Here is a 24,287-nt window from a genome sequence, read left to right as displayed (position 1 = left end):
ACAAGGCTGACCTTACCTCTTTTCATTCCAAGCAGAGATTGATTTATGTGAAGCCCAATTCTATTGACATTCAAATGCAAATGATTAAATTAATTGCCCCAATTAGGCACCTCTTGCTCTTAAATTGACCCACCGATCTACTCATTTACAATTAGCCCAAGTGTCTTTTCGTGTTACTCAGACTCAATGTCATTGAAACAGCGATCTGGGATTTCTCTTGTGGAACAAGTTAAAAGATTAAACAAGTGAGCCTTTGGTCAAACAGTCAGTTCCCACTTGACCTCTATGCATACCTTATTTCTGTGTTATAGGCTACATTTATTCCAGTACAAATACAAGATTAATTATAGGTTGGACCACCAGTTTGTCCCCCCTTGTTTTCTCACAAGATAGTACTTCAGTCCTCTGCCAGTTAGAAGTGGCTTGACAAAGAGGCTATCGCAACCTCTATGATATTATCCCAATTGCATCACCTCAGTAATCTTAGTTGACAAAGTAAATACTACTAATTAAGCACAGAATATGATTGGAAGTAGGCCTATTGTTTACAAGCAACACTTTTTCAATTCAGTTTGATTATTTCCTACCATTGACATGCTACAGTATTTTAAAATGTTGTATGCAGACATTAAATTGTTAGAAGCAGTGGGAAATGCCCACATTAAAAACAAGCAGTTATATAACATTTATCTTGCACAAAAGAGTTAAATATATTCATGATTAAACTAAATAACTGACCATGGTCTTCAATCAAGACCTTAAGCAGAATGATGTGTCTTAATTCTGGGCTAAAACATGCTTCATATAAATGCATTTTTTTCGACTGCAGTGATACTCAATCCTGGTCCCGGAGAGCCACATAGTCTACTGGATTTTGGTTTTTCCTTAAGATCAGCGTCAAATTCAGACCCAATAAACCAGGTGACCTGAGTTAAGTGTAATCAACTGCTTTAACTGGTCAATTGCTGTGCTACTCAAGTGCCGAGTAACCACCAAAGCCAGCAGACTCTCCAGGTTCTCCAGGACCAGGTGTGAGGGCCACTGGCTCAAAGACATGCTTTTCACAGCTTTTAAACTTCCATCCATGTTCACTTTCCTTCCTGACACTTCACAATATATCAACTAATAGCTATAATAAATGTTTCTATTTGAAACTCCTGGAGGACAACCAATGAAATACAAATTTCTGCAGGTCACATGGTGGAGACAAACTGGTGGGTTTATATGGACTTATATACAGGGTTAAAATTACTGCTATTTCATTCCCTCGAACAGGTATCAGGTATGGGGCTAAAAATCCAATAGAATTTTTAAATAGTTTTAAATTAGTTCTATAGTACTATATTTTGACCACTCTTTAGGAATGTTATGCAAATTTACAAAGGCCCAATTTTTTTCTGGGCCATTTCATTCCAGTACAGGTTTATATGCACTACCACAGTACTCAAAATGGTAATCTAACAAAATAAAAACAGAACCAGCATGGAGAGCGCTTCAGGTTTTTTTTTTTTTTTTGCATGCATAGACTTTTTACAAAATAGCCTATAATTGTCACACGCCAAGGGTGACACCGGGGAGGGCAGGGAGATGCGGCCTTACCTGGAAACGCCGTTGTCTGTCGCATGGAGAGGGACAGCGTATCCACATAAACATGAAATAAAATAAACGGACACCTTCACCCTTCCCCCTTCACGGGTGCAGGGCAAAAATAATAAACTAAAACAACAAACTTTTCAGCCCCTTGCTCTGTAGCTGACCTGCCTTCCCGACCAGGTCCAGCTCCTCCAGCATTCCAGCTGACGATTTCTTTAAAAATAAAACGAAATTAAAATCATAACCGCGCTCTCGGCGTTAGCTCCTGGTCTCGGCCCCAAACTGTGCATAGCAGCACAGCTTTCTGTGTGTGCTCTCTCCACCAGCTAACGCAGCAGAGACCAATCCGCCTCTCCGGAAGACCGACTGCTAAAATAATTACGAAAAACATGAAAAGTAAACATATAATTGTGTGTTATTTAATAGTATTGTTATATGATAGTACTAGTTAAAGTTAGCTACAGCCTAGTATGAATTGCTTGCTAAGACTTGCTTCGTTATTTAGCCAGTAGTAGCGGTAGCATCAGCAACAGCAACAGCAGCAGCAGCAGTAGTAGGCTAGTAGTATTTTACTTGTTTTTTTTGGCCTGAAAATATTGAATACTGCTGATATGCTTACAACTTACTCTTCTTAAATGTGTAGGTTATAGTGTAATACAGTGCTTATCGTGTAATAGCACAGTCACCGTGCTTGCTTTATTTCACTGCTGTCCTTAGTTTCTTTGCAATATCCTGTTCCCTAGTGTAGTGTAGTAAAGTAGCCTAGTAGTATACCCATGGTATTTGCATTCCCTGGTAGAGGCATGTCAGCAGATTAACATTTTTACTTAAGGAATGATCATGGTGGGGATATTAGATTTCTGGTTTGATGTTGAAGAAGAGAAATATGACATTTAACGGCTGATTCACAGATGTGCCCTTGTCTTTTACATGTAGGCTCCTTGTCAGGAAACTCAGCAATGAGCATGCCAATGAAAATACCATATTTTCTTCTCATGATAAAGGTAGGTTGGATAGCACCACTATTCCTTATATCAGTTGAAAATGATGTGTTTCTGGATTTAAATGTGGTTCATTTCAAATCGCATTGTTTGGGAATTACCAACTTTTTTCATTTTTCACACAAGCTATATCTTAGCACATTAAAATTAATTTGTAGTTATGATGCTTTGGAAACATTAAATATTCAATGTCAGTTGTAGCCTATATATTTCCAGATATGATTATTATGACCTTATGGGCTTCATGTTACCTCCTTTCTGGGTGGAGAATTTTGGCTTTTCTTTGACAGTTTTTGGCATGATTTCATTGTTGCAATTCAATATACTGCAAATTCTGAGACAGTCATCCATCCATCCATCCATTCATCCATTATCTATACATGCTTGTTCCTGAGCAGGGTCACGGGGGGTGCTGGAGCCTATCCCAGTGTGCATTGGGCAAGAGCCAGGAATACACCCTGGACAGGTTGCCAATCTATCGTAGGTGACTGTCATCTCAAGATTTAAATTAGATTTTACATTTTTTAAAGGGGTTAATATATATTCCAGCAACAATTTAAAATTCATTATTATAAACAACAGTAATGTTTTGGTGGAAATTAAAAGGTACAACAATCACTGACACTAGGCAGTGTATTTTTCACCAAATAATTTTTATTGCAGGGAATAGCTTACCAATACTGGGTGTGCAAGCACGGTGGTCTTATACAATATTCAAGATTAGATCAGATAAAGTGCGAATGTGATGCTTTAGATAGTAGGCATAATGACAAGCCTTGGTGGGCTGAAAGAGTTATTTTTGTCAATAATGCTGTATGAAATTGTTTAACAAGCAAGGGCCATTTAAAAGGTGAAGGATTCTATAATTTTGGAAGCCAAAAGAAGAAATCGTTATCTTGGTGAGGTTCAATTTACGGTATGCTATTCTCGTTCAAAACAAATGGCGCCTCCTGTTTAATTGAAAGTATATGAACCTGTGTTCCTCCCGTTAGTGCAGTAAGATTCATCACCAGCAGAGAGCGCTCTGACAACACTGTGGTAGATGGCACAATCTCAGTTGATGATACAGTATACTGAATCATGTGGCAGCTCATCTATGTCAAGGGATTTATTGCATGTTGCTTTGGATAAAAGCATCTGCCAAATAAATGTAATGTAATACAATGGGGTCACCAGTACCAAAATACCTTACTGAAGAAAGGAACCAATGTGTTCCTCAAGACCCACCCCTGGGCCAAACAAATCTGTGAACCTCAGCCTCCCATAGATCAGGCAAGCAGCAGGCTGCCAAGACCAGGAGGGCTGATAGCATACGCAAGCCTTTAAAATCGAAGGCAGCTGAAGAAAGGCCAATCTCAGAGCTCGACTTATAGAATTATGGAGGTATGCCTCAGCATGCTGATCACATATAAAGAGGACTGCAAGGATGACATGCTTAAGAATGGAAAGCGTGAATAATAAATTATGATTAATGACAGCTAGAGCTGGAAACCAGAGAACTATTTTCAAAGGGACATGGAATGATTAATATCTGTTCTCATTAGTCTGTCCCTGTTCTGTGTTGCCTCTCTGTGTGGCTCATATTTTCCCAGACAGTCATTATAAGGTATTTGTAATGCACATGCCGGTATATGCATGTGCATACCACATCCATACAATCCAGTTGTCAAACCAAACTCTCTCTGACCTCTCTTTAAATTCTTAGTAACCACTTAGGCCATGGATACTCCAATCTGCCATTTGATTCCAAATCCAGCCCTGGTTTTCTATCCTCTTGAGTAATTAACTGAACAATTAGAGCTACTGATTGGCCAGATTGTCTTCACACCTGACTCCTAGGTAAAGGCAGGGTGGAAAACCACACCCGGGTCCATGATTTGAGTAACAGGGACATCCATGTAGGCTGTTAAGAACAGACTTTTTGGCACACAGCTTAATGCCAAAAGTGCACACTGTTGTCTAATAATAACTGGCCTACTCAAGTTTGACTATAAGAATCTGTAGGATTTAGCAGCTGGGGGTAGGGGGACCATGTCCTTTAAACATGTAAGAGCATTTCAATCTGTAAACACCATAGAAAAATCTGCATGTGATCCACTTGTTGTCCCTTCTCATAAACATGTAATTCTAGCCTGACAGTTTTACTAGTGCCTAACCCAGGTGTCCTCGCTGACACATCTCATTAGCATAGACTGATGGGGACAAAGGGCTTGACTGTTATTCAACCAATGCAGAGAGGCATGCACCGTGCACATAATCCATCCCTCTTCCAGACAGTGCCGCTGGGTAGCCAAACCCCAGGAGAGCAGCGTACAGTTTTTTTCCTTGAGTAGTGCAGGGTCAGCAGCTGCTGATGCTGTTCGCGAGCGGCAAAGGGTTAAGGCCGTAATTCTCTCCGAGCAGGTGGAGTTCAGGGGGAACGGAGGCCCTCCTGGGTGAACTCCAGAAATTTGCTTGGCCCCCGGCAGCGGTGAGCCGCTCTCTCCCCCCCCCTCCCCTCCCCTCCCGAGTGGCCGGATGTGCAGCTACTGGCACATTCCTGACCATAACTTGGACCATATTTCTATTTTAACAGCGGCCGCGTCCAGCGGAGGGCTTCCCCACGTCCCCCCTGGTGGACACGTGAATGAACAGAGTCAGGTTTCTGGATCGCTTCTCTCCAGATGAACGGTGGGGGGAATTAGCACGAGGATTGCCGCGGGAGGGAGGTAGCTGCCTCACAGAGCCTTCTTAATGTGAGGAGATTACAGCGGAGCGTGGTGAAGAGGACTCCTCCATCCAAAAACAATGAGCAGAGTTAGTTTCTTTGAGGTAAGACCTGAGGTTTAAGGTGACGGACAGGTCACTGGTAATGCGGATTAGTCCTTTTGATTTAGGGCCTTTCAGAAAAGTTGCATCTTTTTTACTTTTGGATTACTGCTTCAATGCAAGAGTGCAGAACTTCTAAAAGTTTTGCTTTGGCTGGTGTTTTATGGTGATTTGTGTCTGATGCTGTATGTATGCTGATATTATAGAAGGAAGAATATTATTTCTGTTTACAACTATAATAAAGTCTCTGCTGTGTGCATGAGAATGAATGATATTGTGGTATTTTATGCAATGCCTCTAAGAAAAGAACTGGTTACTACTCAGATGTCTGACAGTAGAGAAACTTTGGATGTGTGGAATATTTTACACAGGCTGGGCTGAATATTTATTATTAATTGTCCAATCATATTACACATGTTTATACGCTGTTGTAAATTATTTCTATCAATATGCAGTTATTCATATTTAGAATGTATTCTAGAACCCTGATTATTCTGGGAACAGGAGCTGTCTTTATTAAACACGAGTGAAGCATGCTTTTGATGGCAGTCGACAATATTTTCAAAGATTATATGTGGGCAGATCAAAAAGTTTGGATACTTAAAAAAGTTCAAGGGATTTTGGGAAATCATGTTAGACCAGTGAGAACTAGCTCCACTGAGACATGCTGTAATTCCCTATATTGCTCATTTCAGTGCACTATCCTATTAGAGTTCCTCTCACGTCCTTACAATAAAATGTCAGCGTTATTACTATGGTTCTTTTGAGAGTTTATTCCCATGTTTGTTGGTTTTGCGGTTGTTCTTATTGTTGATCTTTTACTGTGTTCATGTGGCTGTGCCCTTCCCATTGCTGTATTCATAAATAAGCAAACATGTAATTCAGTACAAGAGCAACAGGACTGCCATCTAAAGTCGATTTATGGCGGGCTCTGGCATTTGCGCCATGTACTGAACAGCACTTACTAGCGCTGTCCCTCATTAGCATGTTCTCCAATATCTGAGTAGCCAAAATTAGGTGAGTCATTTTGGCAAAACTAGCACAAAATGAGCATAATTCTTTTGGTCCCGACTCTGTTCTCCATTATTAAGGTTTTTTTTTTAAATCATAGCCCTGTCGTTGCTATAATACGCCCCTCAATCTTGTTTATTGCCGTGTGGTGATAAGGCCGTGCGCATCTCTCATTTTTATACGTGCATTTGCAATGGTGGAGGGGGACATTATCTCTGATTTAGAGAGTGCTGTCGATACGGCATGCTCTAGGAAATCAGCTGAGTGCTTTCATTGATGGCTCCGCTGATTGAAAGGGGACGGTTTATGTCATCAGTCCCCCTGACAGTGGACATTACGCATGGGGAGGGAGACGTTTTCAAGCTGGCTGTGCGCGTGAGATGAACAGCTGATTATCTGTTGATTTATGTGGGTTCTTATTGGTTTGCTCGTGGCATCTTTACGCATGGGTGCGTGTTAGCAGTAATATCACCTGGCATAAGAATTACAAACTCACTTCAAACATTCCAGCAGGGGCCTGGGGTTCTTATTACGCGCCAACTAGACAACTTCATCGTACCGTTAAAATGGAGAATACCATTATATGTAGGCTACTGTATTCACGTTGACACAACTGCAATGTTATAGAGGATCTTAAATTCTGTGTCGAAAGGCAATATGTGTCAGATGAGATTTCTTCAGGGTCACTAATTAGTTGTATCAATGCTTTTGGCTCATTATTTTGCCCTATGTAAAGATATTGCTTTTCACACACAGTCAACCCAAGGAAATGTAACAAAAATAAAATACATATTCTAGTCTAGTTTTTTATATACCACTGTGGAACGGAAATTTTATCTGAATTGGCGTATTCAAGCTCAAGTATGACATACTTTTCCTTCAGATAATATTAACATGTCAATGAATGCTCATGTTAAAGAATCAGCCATTGGTATTACGGATTATAAAATACTTCTCTGCCTTCCACTCTTAAAAACATGTTTTGTTTTGTTTCATGAGGTTTATTTGGCTGTTTTTGAGCCTGGCAGAAAGTTTTACAGTATTTGTTTCTCGATTCATTGAAGGAGAGAAATAAAAAGGTAATTTTTCATGCTGCAGTAGAGCTATGTTTATCATTGTTCACAGAGAACAGAATGAATCTTAGAACCAATGCCTTTACATTTTAATTAAACACCTGTGGGGTGTTGCATGTAAATCAGGGAATCTGTTTCACATAGGGTGTGAACATTTAAGCAGAATAAAATGACCTGCTCCTTACGATTGGTTTACATGAACTAGCCTAATTCTTGTACGCAGGGGGAATTTTTATTACGCTTCCACAGGATTAACAAATAGTTTCCACAGTGATAGTTATTCAGGTTCAGGGACTTACATCAGGATTATTGGATGCGTTTCTGTTGAGAGCTCAAGGCTGATGTGATGCACTGGAATCCTCTAATCCTCAATACCTCGGAAATCCTCAATACTCCCACATGTCATTGTAAGCCAGATGCATTGTGTAAAATGAGTACATATGCTTTGCTATCATGGCCATTTTCCATTACCTCAGTCCTCAAAGCCAGGAAGCACATCTTCAAGAACAGCATTTACACAAGGTTTCGTCGGTGAGAGTACAGTGCATTTTATGTCATCGACGTCATCAAAATGGATCCAGTTCGATGACGTTTCTTGAGTGTACTGTAGTCCGCAGGGCAGATGTCATGGGCCGGGTAGTGTAAGCAAAAAGCAGAGAGTCTGTGTGTATTCAGCAGCGTTGTAGTCAGCTGCATCATAGGCTTTTTGTAACATCAGACCCATTGGATAAACTCATTGTGTGTTTTTTGGGAGGGGGGTTGCTGTGCATTCAGCAAATCCTTAGATATCCATTAAAAGGTCTGTCCAGTGAAAGAGCAATTTAAAGCGTGACAGCTCTGCTGAGCTATACAGGTTAAAGTGCTTTCAGAGCAAATTACAGTTTGCAGGCTGTGTGCATATGCAGTAGATCAAAGCTGACAGTGTCTAATTAAGAAGAAAAGATCTGCAACACAATCAGTATTTTGGTGTGGATTTCACGAAACAAACATCCTTTGACTCCCTTCATCATATGTTGCCTGAAGAAAATCTCGTTTTTATGAATTTCATGTACATCAAGGTATGTGGCATTTATTTTTAGGTAATCATTATTCCGTTACAAATTATAATTGCTGGTATTCTCATCCACACACCTCAGAGAGTTCAGTCACTGCTAAAACCAAATGAGACGTGTGTGTGGTTTTGAAGTATGTTCCCTATTGATGACGTTTGTCTGAGAATCTGACCTGATTTTAATTGTAGACCATGCTAAACAGGCATTTGTGTTCATATTATTATGAATCATTAAAACTTAGCCCTGTTTTATGATGAATTTATCTGGAGAAGTTATTTTATGAAGATTAAACGTGTTTCTCTTATACGCGTTCCCACATACAGGTGGTTTATAACTTCATCTGCTGTACTTGTTGCTCCATGAAAATATTACATGTATTCTATACATGTATTTTACCTTAAATATGCTCATGCTACTTTTTATTTCCTTATTTAATAAAACATGAGCATAATTGTGTTGTTAATTTTATAATGTGTGGTACTGGGATATACACACCTGACACAGTTTGTAAAAACTACTGGGAAAATTACACAGAAATTAGTTTAATGACTTTTAAATTAAGCTTTCATAATAGAATAAGAGATAATATGATTTGCAGTTAATAATTGATGTATAGCATATTTCATTGTATACAGTGAATTTGATCGGCTAGTAGGAAAACTAGGCAGAATCTGTGCGCTAGAGAAATAAGCACCAGTTTTATAACCAATAGTATATAGCTTGCTTTTTACATTTTAAATCATTGCTGTAAATATATGGCTGACCTTTAGCCACTAGGGGGTCCTCTTCTGCAACATTTACAATCAACTTGGGCCACATAAATGGATGCATGCTTTGTATGCAGCTTGGTTACTGAGTTGACAATGCACAGCTCACAACAGCGCATTGCATTGAAATGAGCGTGCAATATGTTACCAATCGAAGAACAGCTAATTCGATCTAATCTAATCCTGTAAATGCTACATATCTTCACCCCTCTCAACATTTTCAATACCTGCTGAAAGGATGCTGGCCCATTGCAAGGTCAGAATCCCCGTGTAGTTCTGTATTGTTGAATATCAAACAGACAGGTAATGAGATTTAACCTGCAACACTGAAGCTACAGAGGAAGACAGTCTAACCACACTGCTGCTGAAGCAGTACCCTCCTTTTAATTGTTATTCAAATAAGGAAGATGCAACAGGCTAATTGCCCTTGTTTATTGGAGAGGTGAATGTTAATACCGAGGCTAAGTTTTAACAACGTGAATTCTCTTGGGTATTTCCAATTATGTTTTCACTGTAGAGCTTTTGCTTGCAGAATTGTCGCACTTTGGTAAAGACAAGACTTAATTTGCCACCCATTGTGTGTGTTGCTTGATGGTTCAGCAAGTCAAACTCCATCTAAGGCATCCCTATCAGTTTTGTTTTTAGCACTTCGTTCTCACATTTTGAGAATGTCCCTCTTTCTCATGTATTATTTTGATAAAGTTAGAGTGCCCATTTAGTTACAGCTAGTTGACCCAGACAGCTATTTTGCTGAGGCTATGCAAAATCTAACTTGGACTTGGAAGGTTATCAGAGCTGCTCTGCTCACACTAGTAAATTAAAACCCTCTAATGTCATTGTATAATTTTTACTGCAGGCTGACCAAATCATTTGAACGAGTTCTTAAAATATCTCTTGTGGTGTGTGAGAAACTATGTGGTGTTGGGCCCACGTGGTGCAGTCCATAGGGTGGTTGAGTCTCATACCCATGTACAAATCCCTCCTTGTGGCTGGTGTTTCGATTCCCGCTCATGTTACTTTCTGTACTGTGATCCCCCTTGTGTAACCCTTTCTGCTTTATCCCTGTCTCTGTAAAGTGAAAAAATAATTGGGGGGTGACTGCCTTTAAAAAAAAATCATATTATGTACTAGGCTACCTTAAATTAGCTGATTATGCAGCCCTCCTGCAGGTTTCGCATACATTCAACTGTAGCATTAGTCTCATGTTTCTGAAGCTGGTATGTCTGTGACGTCATCATCCATGCAGATTCCTGTATTGTCTCAGCAGCTTCCTGCCACAATGCTACAAAGAAAAGTTATTTTTCTCCTTTGCGATCCATTGGTGTACCTTTCCACCCTTTGACGCACCTGATGGAACCTGTAGGAACCACAGAGAGCCAAAGCCCCCACATATACATCCAGCTTTGATCTGAAGAGCTTCTACACAGCCCCTCACTTCATTTAAAACAAAAACAAGCATAGCAGAGCTCGGGGAGGGAGAAAAACCTCAAATATATAATTATGTTTTCTTTGAGGTGGAGATACTGGACCCCAAATCTAAGAGGCAGCTCTGCTTTTTGGACAAGGTAAGAAGCTGCTTATCTCTCTGTCTGCCACTAAAACAGTACAGGACTGTACCTGCTGTAGAAGAGTTGCAGAGTTACGTATTTGTAGAATACCCATATGCTTTGGGTTTTGTCAGCAGGATTGCTGATTATATCTGGAGTAAACAGCATCAGACAGAACACAGGAGCGCTCAATGGAAAATGTAATCTATCATCTGTGACAGACGATTGATTCATTTCTGCACTAGGTTTGCTGAAACTTTCCCAATCTTCATGTTTTATGTAATGCATGCTAGAGAGATTGGAAAAATCATGTGTTCTGGTATGGTTTCCAGGTGGAACCCCATGCCACAATTGGTGATATCAAGAATCTATTTCATAAATCCTGTGAGTGACCTTATTTTCTTAATTGTCATATCATGGCACCATATTTCATTATGTTTTACATCTATAAAAGCTATTTCAAACATTAATTATCATTTGTGAACATTTATTTTAGTGGGTTGGTAATTATTGAGCTGCTGTTGACAGTCATTAAAGGAGCATAAATGGCAGAAAGAAATGCTGCACTCAGCTGAAAAGATCAACCGGCTTTATGGACTCGATATTCATGACACCTCCTGTATGCTATAATATCACACTGATCAGGCGAGCTAAGCTGTATTTAATATTCTATATAATATTCTGAGTGAACATTTAGCAGATGGGCTCCTTGAGTAACTAAAGGGCTCAAATAATTCCCACTGACCAAGGTAATGAAAGAGTTAGCGCTGAAGCGCACTTTTAAAACAAATTTTTTTTTAAACGTACATTTTTGTTTTTTGATTGTCTTCATCTCATTATTTTATCATGTTTTCCTTGAATAGCAGTAAGGCCAGGTGTCTCTGCTGAGCCTGTGAGGATTGTTGGATAACGTGCTGTGTGGACGAGTAGCGCATTGTTGATTTGGGTGTGTTGCAACTGTTTCAGACCCCCAGTGGTACCCGGCCAGACAGTCTCTCTGGATTGACCCGAGTAAGTGTCTCCATTTGCATGCTGAATTCATACAAACCCCTTTCAAGTCATCGAATTTGGATTCGGCCTAAAGTTTAAAGAGGAGAGCCTCTAACAGGCTGCATCCACATCTTTAAAGATTTTAATCAATCACACCAAAACTTTAGAAACCAAATTAAAAACAAACATTTTAAAGTTCTATTCTCTAATTGTATTCTCAGTTGCTCTTTATTTTAAGTAGCAATTTTAATTGTAAAGAAATCTTGTTTAACATGCACTGCAGAGTATCCATTAACCTTTTTTTCTCTGTGCATATAGGGTAATTTGATGGCAATAATGTGGGCTAATTTTCAACCACAAGCCCATGCTAAAATTAGCTTTCAATTATTCTGCCACATTATCCATGATCCAAGTCATTAGAGGTCACCTTCATCTCCTCGAAAGAGTTCAAATTCCATTAATACCATCCAGTAGAGAACTTTATTTCCTCAGCAGAGCTCTTTATAGGTTTTGTCACTTGTAAATGAGAAGTCTCCCCAGTTTCAGAGAGAAAGAGAGAGAGAGCCTTGCCTTGACACAGGATAGCCTGATTTAAATTAAATTTGTCACAATACAAAAACATGCAAGAATTAACAGGACATTGCTGCAAAAGCATGTCTGCTCACTCAATCTACCCTGTATAAATAAAGGTTAATAAATATATGTATATATGTTTATTTATATATTTGGCTTTCAGAGGGAAAACCACTGAAAGACGATGAAATACTACAAAATCTACCGGTTGGGACCACTGCAACAATGTACTTTAAAGATCTTGGTCCACAGTTAGGGTGGACTATGGTAAGAGAATGATCTGTCATCTCTAATCCAGTATTAGCATGTTCTAAAAGGATGTATATTTGTACATTCACTAAGGTTTCTTGCTTTTTAAAGATCAAGATATCCAAAGCCTAGGTCACTTAAACTGTGAATAGGAAGTAAAAATTTAAAAAGCAGTCATGTCTCAAGGAAAAAGTTAAAGTTCAGTTCTCAGATCAATATTTCATGCTTAACAAATCATGAATGTGCTGTGATTCACCGTGCGTTCTTCATTAAAAGAAAAATTTTCTGTCCTTCATTAAAAACCTATTCCATGAAAATGACAAGAAACTTTAGTGAGCTTGAAAATGTAGTGCACTTAGGAGGAACTCCAACAGTGATAGCAATGTTCATATCACCAGAAACACAACCTCTTTTAGTTGTTGTAACAGCTTGTAGGCTGTCTCCAGGTGTTACATTTTTAATTAATTCAATTAATTGCTGAACTAATGGAACTCTTTTAGAGTGAAAAAATATTCAATGCTTAAGTATTTAATTGTGAGTGAAAGTTTAGGACAAACATTGATTGGTTGTCTTGTGGTGGGATCTGAAGTTTTTATATAACAAGTGAACTAGCATCTCATTATATTAATTATTCTTCTCATTTTGGGTGACAGGTGTTTTTGGCAGAGTACGTTGGCCCTCTCTTTATTTATCTGCTGTTCTATTTCCGTGTCCCGTACATCTACCGACACAAGTACGTCTTTACATCCAGCCCCCATCCGGTGGTCACGTGAGTCACGTACTGTACCAGACATTCCGCTGTGAGCAGCAGCCTGCCTCTGTTCGGCTAATGAACTAATGACCCTCTCTGTTCCCCCTCTGCAGTCTGGCCTGTGTGTGCCATTCATTCCACTACAGCAAGAGGCTCATTGAAACCATATTTGTGCACCGTTTTTCCCACGGTACCATGCCGCTGCGCACTATCGCACGGGTAACTGTAGCTGAAAACGCGTTGTGTGTTTCTTATGCACTGGAGCATGACGGCTGGCTATTACTGCATAGTCTTTAGTGGAGCATGTTGAGCTTGAAACAATGCAGGAAAAACCTTAACTTTAACTTTGATCTTTCATGCTTGCTAATCATAAAAAAATATACATAGTCAGGTTCAGAATGGTTGGGTGTTAAAAAAATAAGATTTATTTTTGCCTAGTTTATGCTCCAACGATTGTCTCAGTGTACAGTTTCATGGAATAAATTTCCACCTACACTCTCTGAGCAGCTGTATAAAAATAACCTTCTTAATATTCACATAACACTGTGGCAACATTAAATTACTTATTACTATTGCTCCAGTGTCACAGAAACATTATCAGAGTATGTCTCTTTACATGGGCCTCAATCTAATGTTTCCTCATGCCAAGACACAGAACTTACGATTACAGTGTCGCTGTAAGACGCCTATGTCGAGCCATAAAGGATTTGGCACCGTAAACAGCCCTCTCTTTCCAACTTTGGTTGGATCTGTAGTCAGTGTTCTGTAAGCAGGCAAAACTCAAAACTGCACAGCAAGAACAGCTGTTTCCAGAGAAGGTTCAGACTGAACATTCTGGTATTCTGATGATAATAAAGATAAGGTCAAATGAATGAAGTCATTAAAAGTATGTTCTTTTCTGTCTTACAGAACTGTATGTACTACTGGGGATTTGCTGCATGGCTGGCGTATTACATAAATCATCCTCTTTACACACCACCATGTAAGTATCACAGAATTTAGATTTTTCACTGCTCACATTGTTTCATTACTAAATTGAACTTTTTCCTCTACAGCCTATGGGGACATTCAAGTGAACTATGCACTGGCCATGTTTGTGGTGCGTATTGTTGTTATCAACCTATCATGTGTACAAGTACACATTAAGCAGCATATGGTGAATGACTAAAACTCACTGCCAACTGCCACTGCATTAGGTTCATTGTAGTAGCTATCCGGATCTTCTGTGTTTTTGATTCCAGGTCTGTGAAGTGGGTAACTTCTCAATACATCTGGCTCTCAATAGCCTTAAATCTGAGGGTAAGTGTTTAAGTGTGGTTTCTAAAATCGAAATAATGCTAATACTCAGAATCATAAGGCCCACAAATGATGTTCAGTTCCTTACGTGCATAACACACTTACAGTAATGAGCATAGTCAGTCATGAAAATGGCCATTACATAATACTTGAGGAGAGAACAAATGCTTCCAATCGGCAAATTCTGTTCCGAAAGGAACATAGAATTACATTTGTGCGGTTCCCAAAAGTTCCCAAAAGCAGCTCCCCATTTGTGCAGTACATTTGTGCATGTTCCTTCTTTGCAAATGTTCAGGAAAACTAGACTTTGCATAGCCTGTTCATTTGCACTTGAGAGTACAGAGAGTAAATAGATTTATAGCACATCACATCCGTTCCTGTTAAATTGGAGAGCTGTTCGAGTTTGAACACAGTTCAGTTGGCTTGGACAATGGATATTTCCACGGTGAGGTTGTCTGCTGCTTTTTCCATGCAAACAGGGTCCAGGTCGAGAATGATTCCATACCCAACGAAGAATCCATTCACCTGGCTCTTCTTCTTTGTGTCCTGTCCGAATTACACATATGAGGTAAGCCAGGGTGACATTTAAAAGACGAAGTTGCCATTAAGAGAACAATTTCAAGCTTTATATTACCTTGCCACATTTAAGCACGGCCATACTGGAATAGGTTTAGAAATTAGTCAAGAAAAAAAAAAAATGCAGTTTCATTTGGTTGAAACTCCAAGTCAAACACATATTTGATTTATTTGAATTACTTATAAATACTCCTGGAAACAAGTATTTATTTTATGTTGACAATCCAAAAGAATTAGGTTTAGTTGTTTAGGGCACAGAACCGCATCAGCTTTTTCCAGTCCATTTTCTGCAAAAATATGTGTTCATCCTGGTCTTATGGGAGAGGCTTTGTTAAAAAATGAAGTTCTGCAGTACATCATTAACTCCCCTTATGCCAAGTTATGTAAGGCTTAAACATAATTTGCTAACTGTACTGAACAAGGCATTATGTCCTGGAATTTAAGAAATACTTGTCAGAGCCTATTTCCCAGCACCATTGTAGCACTAGAGAATATTAGAGCTATTCAGTGCCAATTGTCCAGGATGTGTTTTACTAGAGTTTTGGGCAAACTATGCTATAATTATCAATGATGGAGGTCACAAATGTAACTAATTAAATTTTGTTCAATATTTATTCATGCAATAAATTATAGCAGAACCACAGAATAAAAACTTGAGAGACTAGTGACCAAGCCAACCCATGTGATAGTGTTTTTTAGCATTAATAATTGAATTATGCTAAGAATAATATTGTTTAGCTAAAGTATACTTCAGAAAACAATTTTGTCATATGGGAAGATAACGCATCTTCGGTCATGGTCTGCTACTTAGCCAGCTTGCTAGCATACTTACTAACAGTACCTACCTTGCTAGTTAGCACTGTGTTAAAATGAGTCTTGTAGCTCACAATACGAGCTGAAAACGGCACACACAATATAGCAAGCATGTGTAAACCTTCTTATAAGGTACCACATTTATACAGGCCTCGCAACAAATTAAGGATAGATTGTTAATTAGTTTAGCTTTAGTCCTCCCACCTCAAGTTAAATCCAGTCTTGACAAATTGATGCTAGATGAATGAATCCATGTTATCATATTAATTTATATCTGATCTATCATTGTAAGACCTCTTGAATTGGTTAAAAATAAGCTAATAAGCTACATGACAAGTGGATAAACAAATCAAATACCTGGATTACATAACACAAGTGAGTGAACTGAACAGGAGTAGAATACACATGTCTATGTATAGTCAGAGGAACAGAGGAAGGGTACCAAAGGCTTTATTTAAACAAAATATAATATATTACATATTTTATTTGGAAGACCAGGATGCAAAAATATAAATACCTTAAAGCAGCATACAATTTACAAGATTCATAGCACACAAAATGCAAATTAGGAATATCCTGTTCATTTAAATTCACTCAGCCAGCTGTACAGGGATAATGTTACAGACTCGCTCCTTATCTCCACTGCAGGTGGGAGCCTGGCTGAGCTTCACAGTCATGACCCAGTGTGTTCCAGGTAAGGCCTCAGCGTGCCGTTTCTCAGCCTTGTTCCCAAGCCCTTGCCCAGCGGTCCAGTGACTGAGTGTATCTCTTATTTCCTCAGTGGCCCTGTTCACCTTCGTGGGCTTCATCCAGATGACGATCTGGGCAAAAGGAAAGCACAGCACCTACAGCAGAGAGTTTAAGGACTACCCCCACTTCAGGATGCCCATCATTCCATTCTTTCTCTGAGGAGATGCCAGGGATCGTGTGGCGGTCAGCCAGTTGGGCTGGGAGAGAGCAGAGGCCCTTCGTCTGAACCAGCTTCGGCTTAGGGAGCTGCAATATCTTCTCTGTAGCATGGTGAAAGTCTTCTTCGCTATTGCTGTGCACTCCATATGCAAATGTAGTTGAGTCCAGAGTGAGGCAGGTAAGAGTCCTGCAGGTTTCTCAGACCTTTAGTAACTGATGTTGGCAATGAGTGAACCCAGTGTTAATGAGTGAACCGAAGTCCTACTTCAACAGACTTACATTCTCCAATTAGATCTACGGAACAAAGGACCTATCAGCCCTCGAGGATGGGGGTTTTCTTTAACACGAGAACTTAAAGGTGACAAATATAGAATTTTCTGGTTATTTAAGACTAGGTTGTGGTGGTTTTTGGGGAAAAAGATGATGCTTACCAGAAGGTTTGTCTTACTTAATAGCTTACTTAAATTACTCGTCATTCCTGTACGCCATCTGTTATGTAAAAATATGTGAAACCTAAAATTTGTTTTAAACCTGAAATATATGCAAACACCAAAAGGGGGAAACTACATCTAATGAAGTGTAAATACCTTTGAGGTGTGATCAAGGTATTCAGATGAGCTGAATGTCTACTATCAGATCCCTGTCAAGGGCTTTGCAGATTGTGGACTGCACGGAGGGATTAACTGTTCTTTACTGAAAAGTGTGTGTCATATTTCAAAAAATATGAACCTATTCAGAACCTATGTACAAGTTAGACAAATTTTGGGAAGTTTTGTGATTCTAATGGACACGAATATACAGTCCTACAACATATGAACAGGGTAAAGATTATAGCATTAATATCAAGAATACCAGCTATCTTTTTCATTCAACCACAATATTCAAGCTGTAATGTTCATAACATTAGCCAGCTGTGCAATAGTGAAGGGATTCCACTGTACGGGTAACTTTCTTAAAGAAACACTGGTCTGTGCCCATCTTATAGAAGACTCAAGTGTTCGCATTAGAGTACAATAAGATCAATAATAAAGAACTACATCGTACTCAGGTGCAGCTTCAGTGAAGTTATATAGCCTTGCTACATACATAGCATGCTGTTGCCAAATTATTTTTTACCCAGAGTGTAAAATTTCCCATAAACCATTTGAAGTAATATATGAAAAAAATTATTTGAACATTGTGTGTTTTGTTTTATGTTGTGTGATTGGCTTAGAAAGGTGTCACATCTTTACAATATATGACATCAAACTTACAACAACATGAGTAATGAGATGAAAGGAATAGGTTTATTGCCCGATTGCCCTTTAACAAGACCTGGGCCAAAAATATTTATTTGTAGCATTAGATAATAGATAGTATCAATAGTATTTGAATTTTTATTGTGAATGCCATCTCTTCCAATTAAATTAAGGATTGGAATAAATGTGCTTAGCTAAAGCTAATACTAAAATATTGATCCCACAAAAACAAGTATTGCTTGAACTTTATTTAAAAAATCTCACAAAACAAATATTATGGCAGAGTTAAAATAATAATCAGCTTGAATATAAAAATGCATTTTTTATGTAAATATATTCAGAGAGGTTTGAAGCAATTACTACAAGATGATTTTGGAGGACAATTTTAAATTTCCTTTAGATTCAGGATTGTAATTAAGCAGCTAATATTCAGTTCATCTTAGTCCAATACATTGCTGTTAAAAATAAATTATATATTTTTAAAAGTTCTGGAATGTGTATTCACAGTTGTTGCTTTCTGAGATTGGTATTCAAATATTTTCAGTTGCTCACAAATGACCATATACAATTTTTAACTGAGGCTTGAAAATGATAGGCCACTCAAAATACATTAAAAAATGAAAACAGAAACACACAATACAAAACACATTACAAGTTAGGCTAAAAGAACCAGAAAATAGGTGTCTTGGACATTTCTGTTCATTACAATGCAGCAGACGCATTTCATTTTGAACAATTTGTATTTGTATTGCACTATGAGTTTTAAATAAATTTAATTTTTTTTAAATGCATTTGCTGATACTGACTGAAGATCTATCAGATCAAAATCGGTTTTGAGAATCAGTTTATTCAAATACATTTTCCTCTGTGCGTGATGCAAATTTGTAGCAAAATGATGGTTTTGGGGCAGTTTCTTCATCCAGTGCAAAAACCTTCACTGTGGATATGACAGAGAAGTGACATCCAGTAGCCGTGGCCCCTGAAGGTTACCGGGTCTTGGTCTTTGTCTTGCCAGGACACTTTTCTGGAGTGATCTTTACATCCCGCCGTCCCCCCGCTGCCCTTGGGTGCAGCACAATTACGTCATCCTCTCCTGACTGTTGCTTGGCAAAGTTCACAAACACCTGGAAAATGGACACCAGATCTCTCCTGAATTAAGATAATTCCTGAATAATTATAGAGCCTATTGGTTTCAATCTTTGGATTGAGAGTTATGATAACATGGCAACTTAAGAAAACACACAAGAGTACTAAAGCTATAATGTAACAGATCGCCATGCACGGAACAAAGCTGCACCATGTGTAGCATGCATGTGCGCAGGTGCACGCACACGTGCGCACACAGGCACACACTGCTCTTTGTTCATTTCATTAATTAAACATGGGAACCCTGAACACCAAAGTTTCAAGGCTTGATCCACGTTAAAACTGGGACAGACTTTAATGCAATCCTTTTTGACAGGACATTTTATAATTAAGTGAAACCATAATGAGACATTATTCTGATGGCCACTTGTACATCTGTCAAGAGAAAGAACCCATTTCTGAGAAACTGCAAATTAAATAATTGATCCACTTTACTTTTCAGAGAGCATTTGGTGCGGAATTGACATTGATCCTGAGAATTACTGAAAGTACATAATTTATTGGATTTATCTGACGATCACTTAGCGTGATTACAGAGTGCTTTCCCGTACCTGGTCCAGGGTGGTCTGGGAGACGGAGTAGTCCTCGATGTTGAGCTTCTCCTTGTTGGCCAGGACCAGCTGGAAGATGCGGGCGAGCGAGGAGGAGGCGACCTCGTACTGCAGGGTGTTGTAGTGCTTCTCCCTCTGCACGCAGCCCGGAAAGCTCCGCTCCAGGAAGGTCTCGACCGGGTTCAGGTCCGGGGCCACCCCTGGACTGGCTGCTCTGATTTTCATGCTTACCACATAGCCGTCCCCAAACCTTAAACATGGCCGAATGCAAAGCCATTAAATACAGGCCAAATAAAAATACTCCATTGCAAGTCACATAGGGGTCAAATACATAGATCAAATACTTGAATCTAGACAATGGTGAAATGTGAAAACACTTCTGCAGATTCCTATGAACTTTCAGTGGAACACAATTCCCAAATTGTACAGTCGTATGAAAGAACAATTTTGTTTGGAATATATTTCTTCTAAAGGGAATGTAAATGGTTAAAGCAAAATAAAACAGTTGATCTGGGGCTGGTACAGACATATACACAAAAAACAAAGATTAACTATGTACAGCACATGCAAGCACAAATTAACTACACTTAACTTATAACAAACTATAACTTTGTTACAACATGCAAAAAAACATGAACTACACTTAATGCATAGATACAAACCAACTGTACCCAACATACAAACACCATAAACACTTACCACCGACTGACCACTCTGTAAAAACACACCAACTACGCACACAAAAACCACATGCAAGCCATCATATGATGCACACCAACTATGCTCATCAGAAATAAAATCAGTAATGCCCATCTAACTGCAACATAAAGTCAATCTGTTAAATAATCTGTTCTAATCTGTTGCAGCAAACTTGAGACTGAGAATGACACAATTCTACAATTTAGTAACTCAATGGGTGTTTGGAAAGGAAAGGTGTGTTTATTTCAGGAAGGAACACTATACTTTTTCACCAGCAGTACTACTTCTTGGAACATTTGTAGTTCAGTGAAAATCCATCTTTGTGGCTGATCAACTCATTTGAAGGATTCTACATTGAATGGTGACTAGGAGTGTAGACTGGAGAACCCATTGGACTTACTTGTATTTGAGGTGTTGGATGGTCCCTAGACACTTAAAGGTTCCATTGACCATGATGGCCAGACGAGTACAGAGAGCTTCACACTCCTCCATGCTGTTAAGAGTTGGGAGAGGGAAGGCGTCTTTTAGACCAGCCCATCCCTAAATCCACACACATGCACTGAATTTCATTTCAGGGATTTAGCAGATTCTTGTATGGAGTAATTTACACAGCTTGCATTCCTTAAATAAAATACATTTATGCAGCTGGCTATTTACTGGAGCAACTCAGGTTAAGTACTTTTCTCAAGGGTACAAAGTCAGTGCCCCACTTCAGAATTGAACAGTGAACAGTAAACCTTGAAGGTTACAAGCTCAGTTCCCTAACCATCACACTACACTATTGTCCTGATGACTCACTCAGTGTTCCAGTGGGAGTCCGCCAGCTGCCAGCACACTCACGCTGTGTGTCTTCGCCCAGACTCATTCATCATGTGCCACTTTAGAGGACAGCTTAATTTCCATTACACTAAGTGCCCGTAGGTCTGCACTTCACAATTACAGTACATACTGCTAACCAACCTTGATATTGAATTATAGCTCGGGGAATTTTGCTTTGTTTACAAAGCCATGTGTATTAAGCGTAACCAAAGATCTACAAACATTTGTGAAATTGACTCTTCACTGATGTCTTCCAAAAAAAATTCCACACACTGCAAGAGCACCAAGATGCAGCCATGTCAGAGTATCAGAATATCTGGGCTATCTGGAGTCAGAGGCCTTGCCTGTGAGACGTCAGGACGACGGCTCTCCCGTCCTGAATCACACTCATGATGGAGTTCCAGAGGGAACGGCGGGAGTGTGGGTCCATCCCTGTGGTTGGCTCGTCCTGAGGAGAGACCATGGTGATCAAATGCTACAAACCAGCCCAGACCAGCCAACTTAAACTCCTCCCCAACAGACAAAACAGTTCAGCTGGAACTTCAGGAAAGGAACTACACTAATCTATACCCAACTTTCAGTCCAAAATCAAGCAAGATTAAAGCAACAAATGCCAAGCAATAAAGAAAGGATATAAATATGTAACAGCACCCCCTACCAGCAGCACGAGAGCTGGGCAGCCTATCATGGCAATGGCAGTGGACAGTTTGCGCTTGTTGCCCCCGCTGTAGGTCCCTGCACTCCGCTTGGCGTATTCAGACAGGCCTAGTTTCTTGATTGCCCATTCTGCAACCTGAGAAAAAGAGAGGGAAATGCTGGCCAATCAGATATGGAATTACCCCCCTCTAACCAATGATCCCACCTCTCCTGGTCCTCCAATAATGACCAGGTGAGAGTCTCTCAATATCAGTGGTTGGGCTCTGTTTAAATGCACTACAGGGTACAGAGATGCAAATGACACCAGGGCAATAAAGTACAATAACACGGTTCCTCCTCCCTTTACAGAACCTGGCAGCAAATGTGTGAAAAAACGTGGAGCGAGACTGAATTCCCTCATAACAGGGAGGGACAATGCAGATGGGGGTGTTGGGTTTGAGGGACCCACTCACCCGGCTGATCTCCGATTCGGGCACCCCTCGGAGACGGGCATAGAGGTACAGGTGCTCACGGCCAGTCAGCAGGTCATCAATGGCATCAAACTGTGGGCAGTAGCCCATATTCTGATGGACGTCCAGGATATTGGTGAGAATGCTGGGTGGGGAAATGAATGTGACATGGAAAATTAGTAACACTTTTACATCAACCATTTTCCTTTACCGAAACCAAACCTATAATATATAAGAACATGTGATGTTAAGGTTAAGGAAGGAACCTGGAACCAGCTGCCTTTAATATGAAACTATCAACATACTCTTGCTACCTGGAACCAGCTGCCTTTAATATGCAACTATTGACATGTTTCTGATACCTGTGACCCGCAACTGTCGCATCCCCATAGGAAACATCCGTGTCACCCGTCAGCATTTCGAATGTGGTTGTTTTCCCAGCCCCATTGACACCCAGAAGGCCAAAGCACTGTGAGGAACAGAAGGTCCAAATAAACTGTGTCTGAGAAGGCATTCTCAGGCATGGTACATACAGTGCCATACATGTAGGCAGCCCAAGGGCCTTTCACCCTACGGGGACTCCAAGGGCTGTATATGCGGTACATACCTCGCCCGAGGGGACTCCCACACAAATCCTGTCCACTGCCGGCTGTCTCTGACCCATGTATGTCTGCAGAGAGAGGGGAGGCGTAACTAAGTCTGACCCTTACCTTAAAAAGACAATACCAATCAAACACCTGGGTGGCAGGCCTTACCTTGGACAAGTCTTTAATCTGCAGGATATCAACGTTGCTTCCTCCTCTATAGATCCTCTCTCTCTCCTGCGCTACATCTTCATCTTCACACAACAGAGGCTCCTTCTTGGATTCTGGCATCCTGTTTTGAGCCAGAATGATCAAACTTCAGATGTTCATATTTTTATTTTTAAATGTATCTATTTTTCACTGTAAGTACAGTACACAGACCAGTCTTGATAGCCAACTGTTTTTAATAAAAATATTATAATTGTGCGAGAATAATTTGTGCAACATAATAATTTTGTCGCACAAAACGTACAAATAGCAGTACCGAATTTGAATTGTTACAAAAAAGAAAGAAACTGGTAATAATACTAATAATAATAATAATAATAGAAATAATAACCATAATAATAATAATAATAGGAAGACAGTGGTTTATATACCACAGACCATAATAGAAATAGGAGTATGGTATATGTAGTTTAACACTCAGTGGAAAGACTTACAAATATGCCTACAAATTGTGCAGTGCAATAAGGGCAACAGCAAAGTGTGGTGCTATTGAATGTCATTTCCTGTGAGGTGGAGGGACTTCTGGAGGAAGGACAACTCACCAGTGATAAAGAAAGAAACGGTACTGAATTAGGATGTTAAAGGTAAAATACACAAAGCCCTCCACAGCCATGAAAGCCAGGTTCTTCCCAACAAAATCCCAGTGAAATGGATCAGTGTGGTGCTCTTCCCCTTTAAGATACAGAGGAGAGGAAGTAGTATCAGCATACATCATAGCAGAAGCATGTGATCCAGGCAACACAGAGACATCTCTGAGATAACATCACTGAAATAACATCAATTAGATTACACTCAGAACACTAACACAACTGTGTCCTGGGAACTGCTGTTACTTACAGGTAAGACAGGAAGTAGAGGTGGAAAAAGGTAAATCATGAAATTATAACAAATGTGATGATTGTGATTT

General features: G+C 39.6%; 2 protein-coding genes and 1 long non-coding RNA gene across 6 annotated transcripts in view; 1 reads left to right on the top strand and 2 right to left on the bottom strand.

Annotated features, from left to right (window-relative positions):
- Positions 1-1,743, bottom strand: part of LOC135253224 (uncharacterized) — an 80,791-nt gene extending 79,048 nt beyond the window's left edge. For both annotated transcript variants that reach the window (XR_010329559.1, XR_010329560.1), the window contains exon 1: positions 1,600-1,743. This is a non-coding gene — a long non-coding RNA (uncharacterized LOC135253224). The remainder of the gene's footprint in view (positions 1-1,599) is intronic.
- Positions 968-19,027, top strand: tecrl2a (trans-2,3-enoyl-CoA reductase-like 2a). 3 transcript variants are annotated; one of them, XM_064332248.1, is made up of 15 exons: positions 968-1,029; positions 2,530-2,597; positions 5,170-5,405; positions 10,820-10,870; positions 11,185-11,236; positions 11,819-11,863; positions 12,579-12,682; positions 13,318-13,433; positions 13,529-13,634; positions 14,325-14,397; positions 14,471-14,514; positions 14,657-14,714; positions 15,191-15,279; positions 16,749-16,794; positions 16,882-19,027. In XM_064332248.1, the coding sequence occupies exons 3-15, from the start codon at positions 5,382-5,384 to the stop codon at positions 17,007-17,009; spliced, it is 936 nt and encodes a 311-aa protein (XP_064188318.1). In that variant the 5' UTR covers positions 968-1,029; positions 2,530-2,597; positions 5,170-5,381; the 3' UTR covers positions 17,010-19,027. The 3 variants fall into 3 exon arrangements, with proteins under 3 accessions (XP_064188318.1, XP_064188316.1, XP_064188315.1); XM_064332246.1 differs by lacking the exon at positions 968-1,029 and adding an exon at positions 1,036-1,214; XM_064332245.1 differs by lacking the exon at positions 968-1,029 and adding an exon at positions 1,849-1,989.
- The window catches only part of LOC135253217 (retinal-specific phospholipid-transporting ATPase ABCA4-like), a 38,300-nt gene continuing 33,015 nt past the window's right edge, over positions 19,003-24,287 (bottom strand). The window contains exons 41-50 of the mRNA XM_064332229.1: positions 23,923-24,052; positions 23,324-23,444; positions 23,176-23,238; positions 22,931-23,037; positions 22,572-22,713; positions 22,121-22,255; positions 21,807-21,910; positions 21,044-21,136; positions 19,945-20,194; positions 19,003-19,371 (exon numbers count right to left, since the gene is read on the bottom strand). Of these exons, the coding sequence (XP_064188299.1) occupies positions 19,234-19,371; positions 19,945-20,194; positions 21,044-21,136; positions 21,807-21,910; positions 22,121-22,255; positions 22,572-22,713; positions 22,931-23,037; positions 23,176-23,238; positions 23,324-23,444; positions 23,923-24,052 (1,283 nt within the window). The 3' untranslated portion in view covers positions 19,003-19,233. The remainder of the gene's footprint in view (positions 19,372-19,944; positions 20,195-21,043; positions 21,137-21,806; positions 21,911-22,120; positions 22,256-22,571; positions 22,714-22,930; positions 23,038-23,175; positions 23,239-23,323; positions 23,445-23,922; positions 24,053-24,287) is intronic.

This window comes from Anguilla rostrata, chromosome 4 (genome assembly GCF_018555375.3).
Source record: "Anguilla rostrata isolate EN2019 chromosome 4, ASM1855537v3, whole genome shotgun sequence".
NCBI lineage: Eukaryota > Metazoa > Chordata > Actinopteri > Anguilliformes > Anguillidae > Anguilla > Anguilla rostrata.
The sequence above is the reverse complement of the archived record's forward strand: the minus strand, read 5'-3'. Positions and strand labels throughout refer to the sequence as shown.